General features: G+C 44.7%; 2 protein-coding genes across 2 annotated transcripts; one reads left to right on the forward strand and one right to left on the reverse strand.

The window, feature by feature from the left end:
• Window positions 1-1,148: 1,148 nt before the first annotated feature.
• Window positions 1,149-10,399, forward strand: ubap2a (ubiquitin associated protein 2a). Its single transcript, XM_010766213.1, has 20 exons — window positions 1,149-1,243; window positions 1,590-1,648; window positions 1,746-1,816; window positions 2,110-2,305; window positions 2,416-2,686; window positions 2,880-3,181; window positions 3,683-3,906; window positions 4,241-4,508; window positions 4,761-4,800; window positions 4,930-5,101; window positions 5,384-5,429; window positions 5,553-5,853; window positions 6,072-6,163; window positions 6,366-6,413; window positions 6,498-6,591; window positions 6,681-7,094; window positions 7,237-7,341; window positions 9,158-9,225; window positions 9,330-9,521; window positions 9,610-10,399. Exons 1-20 carry the CDS (start codon window positions 1,204-1,206, stop codon window positions 9,703-9,705), a joined length of 3,099 nt encoding a protein of 1,032 aa, XP_010764515.1. The 5' UTR covers window positions 1,149-1,203; the 3' UTR covers window positions 9,706-10,399.
• Window positions 10,400-11,991: 1,592 nt separating this feature from the next.
• Window positions 11,992-14,819, reverse strand: nop56 (NOP56 ribonucleoprotein homolog). Its single transcript, XM_010766214.1, has 6 exons — window positions 14,639-14,819; window positions 14,345-14,445; window positions 13,618-13,766; window positions 13,313-13,434; window positions 12,968-13,081; window positions 11,992-12,724 (listed from the first exon to the last, which is right to left on the reverse strand). Exons 1-6 carry the CDS (start codon window positions 14,786-14,788, stop codon window positions 12,461-12,463), a joined length of 900 nt encoding a protein of 299 aa, XP_010764516.1. The 5' UTR covers window positions 14,789-14,819; the 3' UTR covers window positions 11,992-12,460.
• Between the last annotated feature and the right edge of the window lie 606 nt (window positions 14,820-15,425).

The following is a 15,425-nucleotide window of genomic DNA, read 5'->3' on the forward strand; positions in this document are numbered from 1 at the left end:
ATTGAAGTCTCCGGTTTGGGAACATTTTGGTTTCGCAGTTACGTACAAGGATGACGGACAAAGACAGGTGGACCGAACCAAAGCTGTTTGTCGGCATTGTTAAACTAAAATTGGTTACGCGGCTGGCAATACATCAAACTTGCACACTCATTTGAAAAGGCATCATTCACCCGAACGTGAATATCACCGGTACCAAAAGAAAAAAGACTAAAGAGTAAACCCAACTCCCGCTAGCATTTAAGCCTCCACCACTCGCAAAAAGTTCAGACCGAGCCAAAGCTATTACAAACGCCAAATATCCTTATGTTGCCATGTTAGCAAAGCGCTACCTGGCTGTATCGGCTACCTCTGTCCCTAGAGAGGGTGTTCTCCACAGCAGGAGACATTGTTAGTGCCAGCAGATCTGCCCTTTGGGCAAGCAATGTGGACAAGTTCATTATTCTTTAAAAAAACATGAAATGACAAGCAAGCAAGTCATAATGTCAAACTGGCTGTTTAGGTACTAGTACAGTACAGTTCAAATACAGATTATTTCAGTTCATCGAAATGCTGCACCTTAATGTTTATTTTATTATATTTTGTATTTATTTGAGTGAATACATTATTCACAGTTTAATAATAATTAAAAAAATATATATAAAATGATAATTTTTTCTGCCGAACCGAACCGTGACCTAAAAACCGAGGTACGTACCGAACAGAAATGTTTGTGAACCGTTACACCCCTAATGTTTAATGATTATGTGAGTATGTTTCAAAATTGGTCATTCCCTCTGATATCATGAATCATATTGCAATTACAAAGCAGTGAAACAAATTTGCAATCTGTTTTCTTTTTACAAATCATGCAACCTTTCTAACATACTTTTAGGTGTACTTTTATTACTAGTGTTTTTCAGGCCAGTAAATGTAACGTATTCTTGAGTTTGAACCTTAATGATTGTGAGTCTTAAGTCTCATTAACATCTGAAAAACATAATGATAAACGCATCTCCCCTCTCCCTTTCCACAACACCCAACAACCAGGAACCGATAGCTCCTTCAGAAAGTGTTTATAAGAAACATAACTGAATCAGTCCACCTCTTCCTTCCTCTTCAGTTTATTTCTGTGTAACTAAATATACCGCTCCTTCCCTCTTCCCCAGGACCTTCAACCCAGCGGACTACACCTCAGAGTCCGGATCAGGGGGTGCACAGGGTGAGATGTGGGACACAGCGGGCGCCAACAGCACAGATGGCACAGGTGTGCTTTTTAGAACTGATATGCTCTCCAGCTGTCATTTAGGCTTGCCACGGTAGTCTAGTTGCTACCAACGATCTTGCAATGACATTACTACCTAGTGTTGTTTTGCTTCTTTTTATATTTGAATGAAAATATTCCATGCAGGTCATTTTTGTTTATCAGTGCTTGTGTTCAACAAATAAATAAATAAAAACCTCACTACTCGGCCTCTCTGCTCCGTGCAGCGGCAGGGTTGCCTCACATGGTAGCCAGACTCAAATGTATTTTAGAAAAAGGTTCACATGGCGCTAACCTGTTTATCCCGCCTGTATTTGAATTCTGTGACTCATCATCTGTTTCTCTCTAGTTACCTGGAGACATACCTTGGAGGACTGGGCGTCTGAGGACTGGAGTGAGGATGTCAGTGTGAGTTGAGACTGTTGCAGCAGAAGTCTGTAGATCACAGTAACAATGTTGTGGTGTTTGTTTTTCAACAATGTCTCCTGTGTTTTTGTTTGTTTAGCTATCGGAGACCAAAGTGTTCACCGCCTCATGTGCACCTGCTGCTGAGAACCACATCACACCTGGGCAAAGGTAGCTAAAACCAGCTCAATTATAGCATTATAAATTGGCCCTGATGTTTCATTGTCGTGCAACTTCAGAATAATTACAGACTATTATTTGCTACGAATTGCTAAGTAGTTATTTTATACTAATCTAAAGCTATGTTAGCAATGAAGGAATACCTTTACTTGACAAACTATAGAGGTGTATTGCCATTGATAAATCATTGCCATTTAGAATGTACTTGTATCTATTAATAACCCATTACATTGGCAACGGTTGACTCCCGCGAGCCCTTTCTAACTGTCTGTACTGTACTACAGTCTGGACCTCGCCTCTCTGCTGCAGAAGCCTGTGGGCGGAGGAAGAGAACCACCTTCGTCCTCTTCCTCTCAGAGTCTGGTCTTCACCAACTCCCACCACCACCACCACCACCACCAGCCACCGCAACAACAGCAGCAACAGCCCCCCCCCGGCCGCAGCACCACCAGCAGCACAAGCTACGCTCATGCTGCTCTGGTAATAAAAATATTTCTTTTGATTTGACACATTCCTTTCATCTGTCACATGGAAATGAACCCATACACACAAAGACTGATGATTACGCCCTCTCCTCCCATGTGTGCCAGTCGTCAGTTCTGGGAGCTGGTTTTGGGGACCTGGGCCAGGCCAAGAGGCCGACGCCCAGCGCTGGAGCTCAGATACTGGAACAGCTGAAGGGTCCTGGCCTGGGTCCGCTGCCCTCGGCCCAGGCGGCGCCTCCTTCCAGCACCCAAGGGATCAACCCCTCAATGGGCCGACTGCCAGGCCTGGGAGCACCTGTACCTCCTCCCTCCTCATCCAGCTGGGACATCAAGGCATCAGAATCCAACTCCACCTCACTGTCCTCACAGTTCAGCCGTGAGTCTGGCCATCATGCTGCATTTTATGTTTCAACATTATTAGTTTGAGTCTTAATTTAGCAAGGACCATGCATGATACATCTCAATAAGAGAAGAGATGATGTTTGTCAGTTAGAAGCATTTTCCAGTATATGAACAAAGGCACGTGTAGTGTTTGTAAACCCTGTCCTATGTTTGTTGTGTGTCTGCAGGTGAGTTTGGCCTGCAGCCCGAGCCCTCTCTTGTGCTGAGTCATCTGGTCCAGAGACATGCGGGCCCCTCCCTGCCTCTGGCCCGTCAGCCCAGTCCTCCATCGCAACACCAAGCGCCCCCTGCTTCCACCTCGCCCGCCCCCCACCTCACCGGCCCCCTGGCACAGGCAGGCCAGGCGATGGCTGCTGGTGCTAAACCTCATGCCCCCGGCGCAGGGCTGGACCCTCAGGGCGGCAACACGCCACAGCAGCAACGGGCGCAGCTCAAAGTCCAGAAACGAAGGATACCTCCATCATCAAAGGTACTGCAGGGGGCTGAAGGTGTTGGACAGAGAGTTGGGATATCTCTTCAATTCAGCTCCAGTAGTTATGACTACAAGATATTATGAATAGATGCTACATTTCACTTTTAGGGTCATGAAATGAGTATGGAATGACGTTGATGACAACAGTATTCCTCCATCCTACCACCAACATGTTGGGGTTCTAGATTGAGCAAGTCAGAGTATAAACAGTTATCAATGATAATTCATATTGAATATATTCATAAACTCATTCATAGGTTGATAACTGGAACTACAGTTAAGTTGTTGCATTAAAATGTCTAACAGAAGGAACTACTAATCATCAGAATAATTCTTAATTGTTTTATTTATTACAAATATTGTAAGAAGTACTAGTCTACTTAATTTACATCAAATCACATATCAGAGGTACAACCTCCTAAATGGTCATATAAAATAGATAGTTTGGTACGAACCTAAAACCCTAACCCTGACTGTTTCCCCCCCTCCCCCCGGCAGATTCCCGCCACAGCGGTAGAGATGCCGGGCTCGGCTGAAGTCCCGGGTCTGAATCTCCAGTTCGGAGCGCTGGACTTCGGCTCGGAGTCGGCAATGCCCGAGTTCGGAAATGTCGAAAATTGTGTGAGCCAATCCAGGGAGTCCACCCCGGCCCCCGCCCCAACTCTTCCTGCACCAGGACCAGGCATCCAGAGCCAGACCAGCCTGTACTCCAAACCGCTCAGGTACTGTCGCTGCTGACCCGGGACGTACCAATACCAGAAATGTAGAAGTCAAAACCAATAAAAGTCAACAATTGCGGTAAAAAACCAAAACTAAAACTAAACAAAGTTGATTACTAACTTTTTGTTATAAGGTCAAAGATTGCATCGATTACATTTGAACACATCGTAGTAGAGTTAAGATGTACCTTGGCACCAAAGTACCGGTTCTAGTTAAACCCTTACTGCTGATTGATTAGTTTCCTCTCAAGTGAATGATATTACAGAAACGATGGTTTTTGAATAAAGTCAAACTTTTTATCTGACGAGTTGTTCTCCTCTCACTGCTGTCCCGCAGTGAGTCGCTGGGCAGCCCCCTCTCCGTCGCCCTGCCTCTGCCCCTCTCCTCAGCAGAGCCGGTGTACCACTCCTCAGTGCAGCTGCCCAACCTCACTCCCTCCTCATTAGGGAGCGGCATTCCCTCCTCTTCGACAGTCTCCTCCGCCTCCTCCTCCATACCCAGCTCCTCCCACTACTCCTCAGTGGGGGGAGGTTACGATGGGACCATGTCCCCTCACTCACGACTGGCCTTTTCCCAGAGCAAAGAGGCCACGGGGCCAGTCATGGTGAGTAGAATTAGCCAAAAAAGATTACTTGAGCATACGGGAATGTGCCCATAGACACTTAAAGTTATAGTTTGGATGTTTTGAGTGAAGCAAAAGTAAACTGACTGTAATCTGCTGTGGCTAATGGACTGACTATTCATTAAAAATATGATAACTAATAACATGAATTTTGTTTGTGATCAGCTCGTATGTCATTTAAGTGTTACATGTATATGGTATTGATCTGTCAAGCTCTGTTTTTCTTTTCACCAGAATGGTCTGAACGGTGTGAGGACCTCTGCTGCTCTCGACAGTAAGTTCCTCTCTACTCTTTTCATTTGTTTCATTTATACGTTCTATTGTAACGTATTTTTTGGGTTGTGGCATTATGACTAAATAAATCCCTTCCTCCTCCTCCTCCTCCTCCTCCTCCTCCTCTCAGCTTCCTCAGCATCCTCCACTCCGAAGCCAGAGTCGCCGTCTCTGAACATCTGCACCAACGGACCCTCGGCACCTTCCTCCCACCTCCCCTCCTCCATGCCTCCACACAGCTCCACGCTCTCCAGCCTGGCCCAGGACATGCCCTCTGCCAGCCATCTCAACTCACACAACAGGTTAGAAAACACAGTGTTGCAGAGTTGCGGTTTACAAACTAAAATGTTGTATGCAAAAAACTTGCCTACTGTTCCTGCATTTAGAATGTGACACGAATCTGGCCATAAGTCAAAAGCTTTTTCTGCTTGACTTTGACTTCTTTACCATTTATTACCAGTTATTAAATTACAGTTCTCAACCTAATAAATAACCATTTTGTTTCTTTGTTAGTGAGATGCAGCTTTGCAAATGTTTTGTCAGTGCAACCAATCATCCGTTTCCTTTCTGCCGTCACTCTACAGCCATGTCAGCAGTCATTCCTCAGCTATGGGCTCCAGCGCTCTAACTGTAAGTACCAGTCTCATCAAACACTGTGTTATCTTTAACCCTGTATACAAAACAGCTGGTTTAGCAAACTCAACATTGTGTCTATGCATGACCAACTCAAATGGACGTATTTCTCGTCCTCAGTACACCTGTGTTGACAACAGCGGTGTGAGCTCTCTGGCTCCTTCCACGGGGTCGTACTCGCAGCCCTCGTCGCTCCACTCCTCCCACAACAGCAGCATCAGTAGCAGCAGCATCAGCCACCTGGTGAACATGCCCAACATGGGCGGCAGCATGGGCAGCTCTGTGGGCGGCATCATCAGCGCCAGCGGACTCCACTCTGCCGCCATGGCCGCCGCCAGCTCGGCGCTCGGACTCGGCTCCAATGGAGCTAATGCCACGTCCAATCTCAACGCACAGAGGAACAACCCCCTGCTCTCCTCTGGTACACACACACACACACACACACACACACACACACACACACACACACACACACACACACACACACACACACACACACACACACACACACACACACACACACACACACAAGGGGAATGTGTGATCTCTGTCACATTGTGATTGGCCCAATTCATTGTATTTGTGGTTGTTCACGTGATAGTTTAAAAAGTGATGGTTGTTGTGTCAATGTGTTCACAGGTAAAGCTCCCCCTAACTTGTCACAGGGAGTTCCCCCTCTACTGCCCAACCAGTATATCATGGGCCCCGGGGGGCTGCTGCCAGCATACCCAGTGAGTACCCCTCAGGATTTAGAGTCACTGAAGTGTATTATTTATTTTTTTATATCAATGAACCTTTGTTTTCGTAAAGAGTATTCTGTGGCTGTATTAGGACTTTACTGAATAGTTTGAATCTTCAAATGTTTATTCATAAACTCAACATTTGATTCTCTTCTTAAAAAGAAAAAAAGTAACTACCTGTGTTTCACAGCAGATCTATGGTTACGAAGACCTCCATATGCTCCAGTCCAGACTGCCAATGGTGAGCCTCATCGTCACACTCTGTAGTACTCACTGTTTTTGGATCTAGTTGTGTGGCTCCTTCTGATCCTCTCCTGTCCTTCAGCCCTCTTTGCAGGATTACTATGGAATCACATTCCCGGGCCCCGCAGCGACTCTCTCTGGCAGAGACGGGGGCCTAGCCAACAACCCCTACTCAGGTAAAACACTGGCCCCCCTTTGCTGGCCTTGTCCAAACTCCTTAAAATCCCTATGATTGTTCTCGCCTGACATCTCAAATGTTTGTCAGGTGAAGTCACAAAGTTCGGCAGGAATGACTCCACCTCCCCGGCGCCCCCCGCAAGCTTGGCAGCCCAGCAGCCTTCCCAGGGCCAGAGCCAAGGCCAGAACCAGAACCAGGCCCAGCAGCAGCAGCCCCCCCAGGCCCAGCAGCCCCAGGGCCAGCCGCAGCACCACAGCAGCCAGCAGGCCTTCCTGCCCCCGGGCTACAGCTACACAGGCCTGCCTTACTACGCGGGGATGCCGGGCGCCGTGGCCAACGCTGCTGCCTTCCAGTACGGCCACATGTTCGTTCCTCCCGGGGGTCCAGCCTCTGCCAAGCAGCACAGCATGGGCCTGGGTCTGGGAAACCCCTCGGCCAGCCCCTTCCAGCAGCAGACGCAGCAGCAGCCCAGCGGCTACGGACAGCACGCCTTCAGCTCAGGTCAGTGAACACCAATCAATGTTCACAACAGGACGTTCATTCAAGGAGCTCCCATAAACACTTTTGTTATTAGTATTGGGGTTTGTCTTGGACAGGAAGTGATGTGTTTTTCTCCAGCGCTGAACTTTGTTTTCCTGCGCAGGGTACGAGGAGCTGACAGCGGGGCCGGCAGGAGTCGACTACAGTAAAGGATACAACTCCTCCTCACAGGCACAAGCCAAATCTGCTGCTTCTGGACCTGGCAAAGGTACGAGAAATAGACACGTCTTTTTATAATTAAAAGCTGTTGTTAATATATGTCAGAGCTTGACTATCCTAAACGGCTGGGGACATCTAAATAGTGTTCATTTCGTTGACTAGACAAAAATGTAGTTTACTAAATAAAAACTTTGCCAAAATCTCTCTTTACTTTCGTTGACGAAAAAGGAGGAGACGAAATATAATCAAAGATAACGTTACATCTGATAGTCAGTTTTTCTCCCAGCAGCTCCATTTCCTGTGCTGCGGCTGGGCAGCAGTTGTGTGACTGTGCTGCGCGCGGCGGTACATTTTAATTACAGCGGGCCAGCGGAACACTGAACTGTCAGAAAGACTCGGGTCTAACTAACCTTATTTAACAGAAAGGAAAATGGCAACAACAGGGCTTAGGGGGCAGTGTTCGCGTTAACCGAATATCCCCCNGTTAGCGCAGCTAGCACCAGATTCTAATAACAACAGCGCCGGTACCGGTGCGCCCTCTCCCTTGCTCGCTCTCTCGCTACCGCGCTCGCACTTTGGCTGTGAGCTGCGGGCGCCTGATAAGCCAACATCCCCCACTTTCATCCCTTACAGCACCCACCGTACAGGGCAAATTAAACGTGTAACCGGGGTGAAAAGGGTGTTACATTTACTTAATTATGAATGTTGTTACATCAAGGCCGAACATTTGGATGAGCACCAACGGTCAAAAATGTTTTTTCCCTCCCAGAGCTACCAGCGCAGCGCCCCCCAGATCTGGCGCCCTAGGCAACCGCCTGTGTCGCCTATGCCAGTAACACAAATACTACAAATCCACATAACAAACAATCAAAAATGAAAAAGGGTCGCCACTTATTATTATTTAAAGAAAAAAAAAAAAGCTTCGCGTCGGGCCGAACCACGCCCCTTAGCTGTGATATAATGAGCATATACCACGGCCTGTCGTGAGCTATTTGGGCCCATTTTCACTACAATGAGGCAGAGAAAAAAAGGGAATACATTGTTTTATCAGAAGGGAAGCAATGTGGCCATAACACAGGTAAAACACCACAAACCTGACCAGATATTCTATGCAAAGCTGCATTCTTCATTCAACCTGTGTTTTTTATCAAATAAGGACAAGATATAATCTTATTGTGAAATAAATTTGACTAAAATGACAAATTATTGGTTTTGGCTAGACTAGTTTGACTGAAATGTTCTATATAATCTGATGACTAAAAAAAGACTCAAATGTCAACAGTTTTTTTCATTAGAAAAGTAGACTAAAATAGTTAGTTGTCTTTGACTAAAATAAGACTAAAATGCTCAGACTTTTAGTCGACTAAAACTTGATAAAATAGTAGATGAATGTGACTAAAACTAACAGGACATTTGACACAGGACTAAGACTAAAACTAAATTAAAAAATAGCTGACAAAATTAACACTACATCTAAACAAGTTGCTTTACTAAGAAATATATTTTATTTGTACTATTATTTTCCTTTGTTATGTTTCTGTGCTTATCTTACTTATGGTATACCAATGTTTAGACTGATGATATACATTTTTTGGGAACATTTAGTAGTTAGGGTTGGATTAGTTTAGTTTTGGAGTAATTTGGTTAATGTTGTTTTTGTAAATGTTTCCATATATGAACTGAACGCTCTCCGATTCTAGATGTGTGTAACATGTAATGCAAATATGTTTTGTTTAGTGTCAAAGCCCCTATTCTCAAACTTTGGATAGCTTATTGTGTCCCATTCCACACGTCTGCATAACGTATTTTTAACTGTTAGTAAATTAAATGAAATTAATAGAAGTGTTGGTGCGTAACTCTCCTAGGCGTCTCCGTTACGTCCAGTAACTCGGGTGTGCCAGACATCAGTGGAAGTGTTTACAATAAGACGCAGGTGAGCCTCTCACAACCCCAGCCCTGTTTCTTGCTGTGTAGTTGTTGTTTATACCAACAGATCATTAAGACCTGATTAATTGATGCCTCATCTTTGTTCTCCAGTCTTTTGATAAGCAGGGATTCCATGCGGGGACCCCTCCTCCCTTCAGTCTGCCATCAGCACTGGGGGGCCCAGGGCCTCTGAACCCTGGAGCAGCTCCTGGAGGCTATGCACCGGCTCCATTCCTCCACATCCTGCCTCACCAGCAACCACACTCACAGCTGCTGCACCACCATCTTGCTCAGGATGGACAGGTAACCCCCGCCGCAGACACTTTATGGTCGCTCAGGCTTTTACCCGTGATTTTCTGAGAAGCTCATTTGTATTTCTCTGTGTGTTCAGGGGGTTCCCAACCAGCGGGGCCAGTCCAACAGCCTGCAGCAGAAGAGCCAAGTCAACAAGTCGAGCTACGGCAGCTCCCCCTACTGGGCCAACTGAGACGGCCACATCTACAGTGTGTGTGTGGCGTGATCATGGACACACACACCAACACCACACCTGCGTATCTGACTGATGAGATCATAGAGGGACAAACCATTTTACAACACAAGCTAAAAACACACACTACCACCCACCCTCCCCTTTGCTCTGTATATCCCCTTTTCAAATTTATGGCTGTTGTATGTAAAATATATTTATGTATGTATTTATACAGTATATATGTATTGGTAGGACATAAAATGTGGTATTCTGCATTTGGTTTTTATTTTGAAGGACATTTTATTTCAAAAAAAAAAAAAAAACAATGTGGAAAGACGAGAATGCTTAATCATGGAAATGAAGTTGGTGAATATACTTGAACACAAGCATCCTGTGATGTGGATTTTTTTGTATGCATACATGATCTGAGAGTGATGTACATAGATTCTACACATCATTTTCACGGCAAAGGCCTTTTTTTATTTTAGAAGAAAAACTTTTTTGTAACTTTGGTCTCCCGCATCTGTGAATCCTTATATTGAGGGTGACTTGAGTTGATAGCTTGACTTTTCTTTCTGCCCCGTTTCCCTCCCATCTCTCTCATTCCTCAACTCTTACTAGTTGGCTGGTTTTCACCTGCCCGGCCTTGGATTTGATGTCATTTTAACATTGGTTTAATCCTTGTTGTCCAAATTAAAAGTTCTGAACAGTTTGTATCGGTCTGGCATCAATATTTACAGAACACAATGTTTTTCTGGATTTAAGCCCACAGGTTGCTTCATACTCACAATGAAACTGAGTTCAGTGCAGAGTAGCAAAGAAAAACGTATTTGATATAAATGATTGAGGGAGACCACTGTGCCAACATGTTCAGGAGTCAGGACACAGGCAAATTGTGCAGATAAGATTTTTTCGATCTGGTATAGATTTACAATAACACAGGCTGGAAATACACTCGCATGTTCATGTATGAACAGCAGGGCCGTTTCTTCCATTAGGGCCAGGCGGACTATGCAGAAAGATGCATACGGCCCCCGCGGCCACTAGGGGGCCCTCAAGCTGAAAGTTCAGGTTTAGCCTCAATACATTTGGGGAGAATTAAAATGATCTGTCTTTATTCGTAGACAGCCAAGCCCCCTCCTGTGTGGTGAAGCATATGCTTACAAATCAAATGTAGGATATAAACAACTAAACTGCAACGCTGTGGCTTGTGGCTTGTGTGGTAAAAGTCCAAATCATCGTTGGGCTGTCACCCAATGAGTGACGTCTGAGGAAGATGAAAAATGTAAATTATACATTGAGAAAATGCTGCATCTCTTGCATTTATTGACGTAGGAGCGTTATTGTTTACCTTTTTAATATCATTTTTTGTAAGTTTCAATTGCTTGGTTTTTGTGAAATTAGCTGTTTTCCTCTTAAAGTGTAACTGATGCATCTCCACAGATCTTAAAGGCTTCGGGATCCCCCCCATTGTAGTTAAACTGTAAAAACTAGGGCCCAGAAACGGCCCTGATAAACAGGACCTATAAGTATATTCAATAATTGAAGAGGTGGCAGAGCAAAAGGGCTGCCAGTGTTTCAGGGCCAGGGAGCTGTTTGGATGTGGTGCCTTGCTCAAGAACACCTGCAGATACCAGTCCACACTCTCTGTGGTCCAACTGGGACTCACCCTATGGTTCCCAAGACCATACAGAGCTACTGCTGCTCCAGTGGTCAGGCCACCAGTGATGGAAACCATAGTATTTTCAAGAGCTTACATTTTTTTTTATTTACTGGAATAGAAAATGTTACACAGGACTTAAAGCTAGGGTAGGCAATTCACTTCAGAAACACTTTTATATTCCATGGAATGCTTTTAACATCCAGATAGCAATGATTACATGAAATGCTTTGACAAATACAAAAATGTAATCTGTGGAAACCGTGGTGCTGTAAAAAGCACGACCAATTATTTTGGATGGCCTATCTGCCCGTCAGCGTTCCATCTCGTGCCCTCATTGGTCATGTGCGCGTTGGTGTGTGGAGGAGGGTAAGGAAGGGGCAGATTTTTTTCTGCTGCGTACTTTCAAATTCTTGCGCACTCGACCCGGTTTCTCCATTCCTACCTAAAATGATCTAAAGTCAAAACAATGACAAATCTAAGACTGCAGTACTTGTGATGTGATCTAGCAAAGACTATTTGCAACTCAAATGTTATACAACTTTGGAATCAAGACAATTCGACTGAATAATGAATAGGGCTGATTTTTTTGACCCAATTGACAGCCTTTAGAAACAAGCAAGATGTGACAGACTGCAGAAGTGAAAAGGATAGGAAAGGTTTTTAAGTCACTTGCTAGATGACATACTTTACAAATCCGTGCAATTACCGATTGGCAGTTTATATTTAAGCACTGGGGAACTATACACAAGTGGGCTTTGGTAACAGAGGCGCTGGAGGACTTAAAACAGCTTTAAAGACTGCCTTGGTTAGGTTACAACATTATAACCACAGGATTTAAGCCTCGGCAAAGGTTTGATGAAAATGCTAATACAAGTGAGCATTAAGCAAAGCGTGACAGTTAGTTTCTCTTTTGACAAAGTTTAATGATCTCTATTTACAAAAGTACAAATAAATGTAAGCGACATCAAGGCACAGTCATAATCATTTCTTTGCAGTCTAACTTGCCAAACGAGCTGGAACATAAAGATGCTTACTAGTGTAGGATCAAGCATAAAATGGATAAAAAATAAGCTGTACAAAAAAATAAAGATCAGTCTTTGACCACATTTTCTAGTCTGTGGTTTCTTTCTTCTTTCTCTTCTTCTTCTCAGACACTGGTGTTTCAGTCTCTTCTGCAGGCTCTGCTTCAATAGCCTCAGACTTTCGCTTCTTTTTCTTCTTGGAAGGTGTTTCAGTTTCCTCTTCGACCACAGCAACTTCCACGGCCTCAGATTTTCGCTTCTTTTTCTTCCGTGGGGTTTCCTCGGCTCCGTTCTGTGACTCCATCTCCACCTCCTCGGCCGCTGGCTTTGTGTCTGCGTCGCCATTTTCTGCCTGCAAGACAGTAAAAAGGGTTAACAACTATATTCATGTTTTACTCCAAGCTAGCTCTCAATGTATCCTGCTCTTTGTGGATCTAATGTCTGACTCACTTCAGTGATCGGGTCCATTATTTGGGACCAGCCAATGGTTCGGAGTCATGATAATTTAGCATGTCGTACACTGAGAGAGGACCATGTGAGGGTCAAATCTCAAATCAAAACACGCGCGTCCTGAAACTACATCCAACCTGCTTACCTCAGCTTCACCGTTGGTCTCGCCAGCGTCTTCTTGCATCTTCTTTTCACGCTTCTTGCGTTTCTTTTCCTTCTTCTCAAGTTTCCGCTTGATCTCAGTTGCGACGTCAGTAGCCTAAGACAAGAAAACAAAAACATTAGATGGTTGCAAACTGGCTTGTATTTCTTTTCATCGTTTCTATATCCTAATGCTGCGTCAGGCTCATTAAATCATTTTGTACCCCCACAGTAGGGTCAGGACAAAGCTTGTCATCATCCACAGCATTAACAGACTCTGAACTTTGTATACATTTGATCTATGCGTAGCGTGTGTAGCACACGGCTGCGACTGGTTCTCTGAGCTCACCTCTTTCACAGCTTCTTTCATGACATCCAGATTCTTGCGTGGCACATCGCCCGTCTCATAGAAAGACAAGCGTTCTTCCACCTGTCCGCGCAGCTTGTCACCGTACACACTTGTGGGTACCTCTGCAAGCAAAGACATCAAATAAATCAAAAATTGTAAAGATAATTACAGCAGTTGAGCAACTTAGTGGCTTTGCTCAGAATAAAGCTTATCACCACCAACCCGAAGGATGACTACTGTTGACGAAAAATGTAAACATCATTGCAATAATGCCACAGGAAATTCAACAAGGCCGTGTAACTCACCAGAGAAACAGTCAATGCGGGAGGCGATGGTGCACTTGTTGGCCAGATATCTGGAGATGCGGCCTTTGTTCTTGGCTGCAGCGCGCCCGATGAACGTCGAGTGGAAGATCAGGCCGTACTTGGGGGTGTTCCCTTTGGTCTTTAATGCTCTGTTTGACAATAAAAACAAGGTTAAAACAAGAAACTGTCAAAACATGAAACCCCTGTGTTTTTCTATGAATTATTTAATATTTGTTTGGAAAATATATTTTCTTTAAACTAGTTTCTGCAGCAAATTTCTAATGGCTTTCCTCAGTTGTTCAGGGTTACATGGAAGTTGTCAGCACAGGAAATCAGTGGATTGACAGATTGATACATCATTACAACCGAGGACACCAATACAGCGCTAAGAAATTACTACGTGCACTTTTTTTACACAAATTGTCAGAGTTGAGTTTCACTACTTATTTGAAATAAATTGGCTCATCGATCTTGTAACATTACATGTTATTGTTGGAGGTCAGTTCCTTGATTAGTTTAATGTTAGTTCCTGTGTTTTTGTCTAACTAGTGCATCAGATGTTCTACCTCAGTGCTGAGTGGCTGCTCAGACTGTGGGGGTGCATTGGGTGAGAGGGATCACTCTGGAGGAGACCTTAGCCCTCTCCAGTCACCCTGCTCGGTTCCTGCCCCGCCCTGCCATCACTGTAGCCACTTTATTCCCCAGCAGGGAGGGGGTGCCCCAGTACCTGAACAGGGCCTTCTCTGCTCCCAGGATCTGGACGGTGGAGGCTGGGTATTTGGCGAGATTTGTTAGACTGCCGGCATGGGAGATCAGACGAGCTCCAACCTGAAGAAGAAAAGGGCATTCGGGCTCAATGACTAACAGAGCTTTGGTGGGGTTACCGTGAGAAACTGATTACTCAGGAGGACCATCAGGACCGGAAGTATCAACACAGAGATTCAGGGGATTGACAGATTTGGTAAAAACATCATTGGTCCTCGAGTAATTTGTATACGGTACAAATAAAACTTTAACTCACCACTTCTCCGATTAAAGCTGCCAGATTTGGGGCCACTTGGGCCATCTTGCAGCGCAGGTACTCCTGCAGCCCAAGTCGATATTCAGCCAGAGCCACCACGCGAGTGGAGAATCTCTCAATGTTGATCAGATCAATGGGTGAGATGTCCATACCTGAATGAGAGATTAAGAAAAGGTGTTAAGCAGAGGTTTACTACCAGCGCCATTAACCATGTTGTGCAGTAGGTTGAACACAACCAAAGAGATTTCACTGACAAGTCATTGCATTTGTTTGTTTCTCCCGACAGGATCCGCAGAGAGGACGGTGTTCCTTCACTACAGGTTTATGAGAGATTCAATTTGCCCCCCTGTGTTAATCACTAAGGACATGTATTAGTCCAGAGTGGGCAAATAGGGGACATTGTGTGTTTTAAGTTTTAAATGCATGTGGATATGCACAATGTGGCATTTAAATGAAATAATTCATAAGCGTTGATTTGGTTATTTATGTTATTAGCCCATAAACAATAGGACGAGTTGCAGACGTAACCACGTTGTCGCCATGTTGGACCCACGTGTTGACCTGGGCCCTTGCGAAAAAAGTGCATCCGAGCTAATTTAGGCTAGCAGCGATGCTTACATTTACATAGGATCAAACTGATCAATAATGTGCCGATGCCACTGCTTTAATTGAAAAATCACTGCAACGTACAAAATGATCTCAAATCAACTATATACAGTGAGAGCCTGAATAGTTAAACTTAATGACGCATTTCCCAGCTAATATTAGCCACATGGGTGGCTAGCTG

Source organism: Notothenia coriiceps, unplaced genomic scaffold, assembly GCF_000735185.1.
Source record: "Notothenia coriiceps isolate Sejong01 unplaced genomic scaffold, NC01 NC01_scaffold00003192, whole genome shotgun sequence".
In the NCBI taxonomy this organism is placed as follows: Eukaryota; Metazoa; Chordata; class Actinopteri; order Perciformes; family Nototheniidae; genus Notothenia; species Notothenia coriiceps.